Source organism: Belonocnema kinseyi, chromosome 8 (assembly GCF_010883055.1).
Source record: "Belonocnema kinseyi isolate 2016_QV_RU_SX_M_011 chromosome 8, B_treatae_v1, whole genome shotgun sequence".
Taxonomy (NCBI): Eukaryota; Metazoa; Arthropoda; class Insecta; order Hymenoptera; family Cynipidae; genus Belonocnema; species Belonocnema kinseyi.
The window spans coordinates 126,587,378-126,588,495 of NC_046664.1; the positions used below are offsets into that span (position 1 = coordinate 126,587,378).

Sequence of the window (1,118 nt, forward strand, 5' to 3'; positions counted from 1 at the left end):
TTGAAGTTGAATTTATTTATCAAACCGAAAAAATTTAAATAGCCTTCAAAATTAGAAAAATTATTTATCAGAATCATTTGAAATAAAACAATTACAAAATGTAAGTACTAACAAGTACACAGTTTTGTACTAACACTTTTTAAAATAGCTAGCAATTTTAAATCTTAAAAATCGAAGTTCCAAGTAGTCCTTAAAAAAAAATAATATCTAGGACGCTATAGTTTGTAATTGTTTAATTCCAAATGATTCTCATAAACAAATTTTATAATTTCGAAAGTCCAGAGGCTATTTAGATTTTTCAGTTTAATGGATAAATCCAACATCAAAAGCTTAAAAACTCAAGCACAATAATTTACAGCTAACTAATATTGTTGACGTCAGAGGGTGAAAAAAGTGAAAAAATATTTTTACTTAAATAAAAATAGACATTTATTCATGCAGTAAAACAGAACATGACAGATAAACAAAATCACTAGACAACGTATGACAAGTACAAAACGTAGCTGATTGGTCCAACCAATCCTTTGGCAAGCATATTCGCTGGCATTTTTCCGTAAACATGTACTTCACTTCCATGTGACCGTTCATCATGGCATCTCTGACGAAATGGTGTCGAATATCGATGTGTTTTGAACGAGCATGAAAAACGTGATTTCTTGGTAGTATTTGGGCTAGTTTTTGGCCTCTCAACTGACAGCTGCTCCAGCCAAAATGAAAGCATAGCCGGTGTAAGAACGGCGATCATACGAACAGGTTCCCCAATCTGCATCGACATAGCCTTCATTTGTCTTTCCACTTTTCGAAAACGTGGTGCCGTTGTCTAAAGTTCCTGTTCGACAGCGCAAACCCATTTTTCCAGCTATCCAATATTCTCTAGTGTAACAGGTATTAAATTGACTTAAGCAGTTTACAGGGAATGCGATGTCAGGGCGTGAACCTACAGCCAAGTACATAAGTGAACCTATCAATTCACGAAATAGATAGGAATCCATTTCTTCTTTGGTGTTTAATTGTGGTTTGATGACTTTGATGCTTGGATTCAGTAGAGTCATAACGGGTTTCGAAACCCTTATTCCAAAACGATCCAGAAGACCTTCTGTATATAGTTTCTGCGTCAT

At 34.5% G+C, this 1,118-nt stretch overlaps 1 protein-coding gene across 1 annotated transcript; it reads right to left on the bottom strand.

The window, feature by feature from the left end:
- Positions 1-686: 686 nt before the first annotated feature.
- On the bottom strand, positions 687-1,118 carry LOC117178692 (secreted RxLR effector protein 161-like). The gene has a single exon (XM_033370120.1). It carries the CDS (start codon positions 1,116-1,118, stop codon positions 687-689), a length of 432 nt encoding a protein of 143 aa, XP_033226011.1.

Bases quoted from the DNA above. Each gene is read 5' to 3' on its own strand.
- LOC117178692 (XM_033370120.1), bottom strand. From the start codon at position 1,118: ATGACGCAGAAACTATATACAGAAGGTCTTCTGGATCGTTTTGGAATA.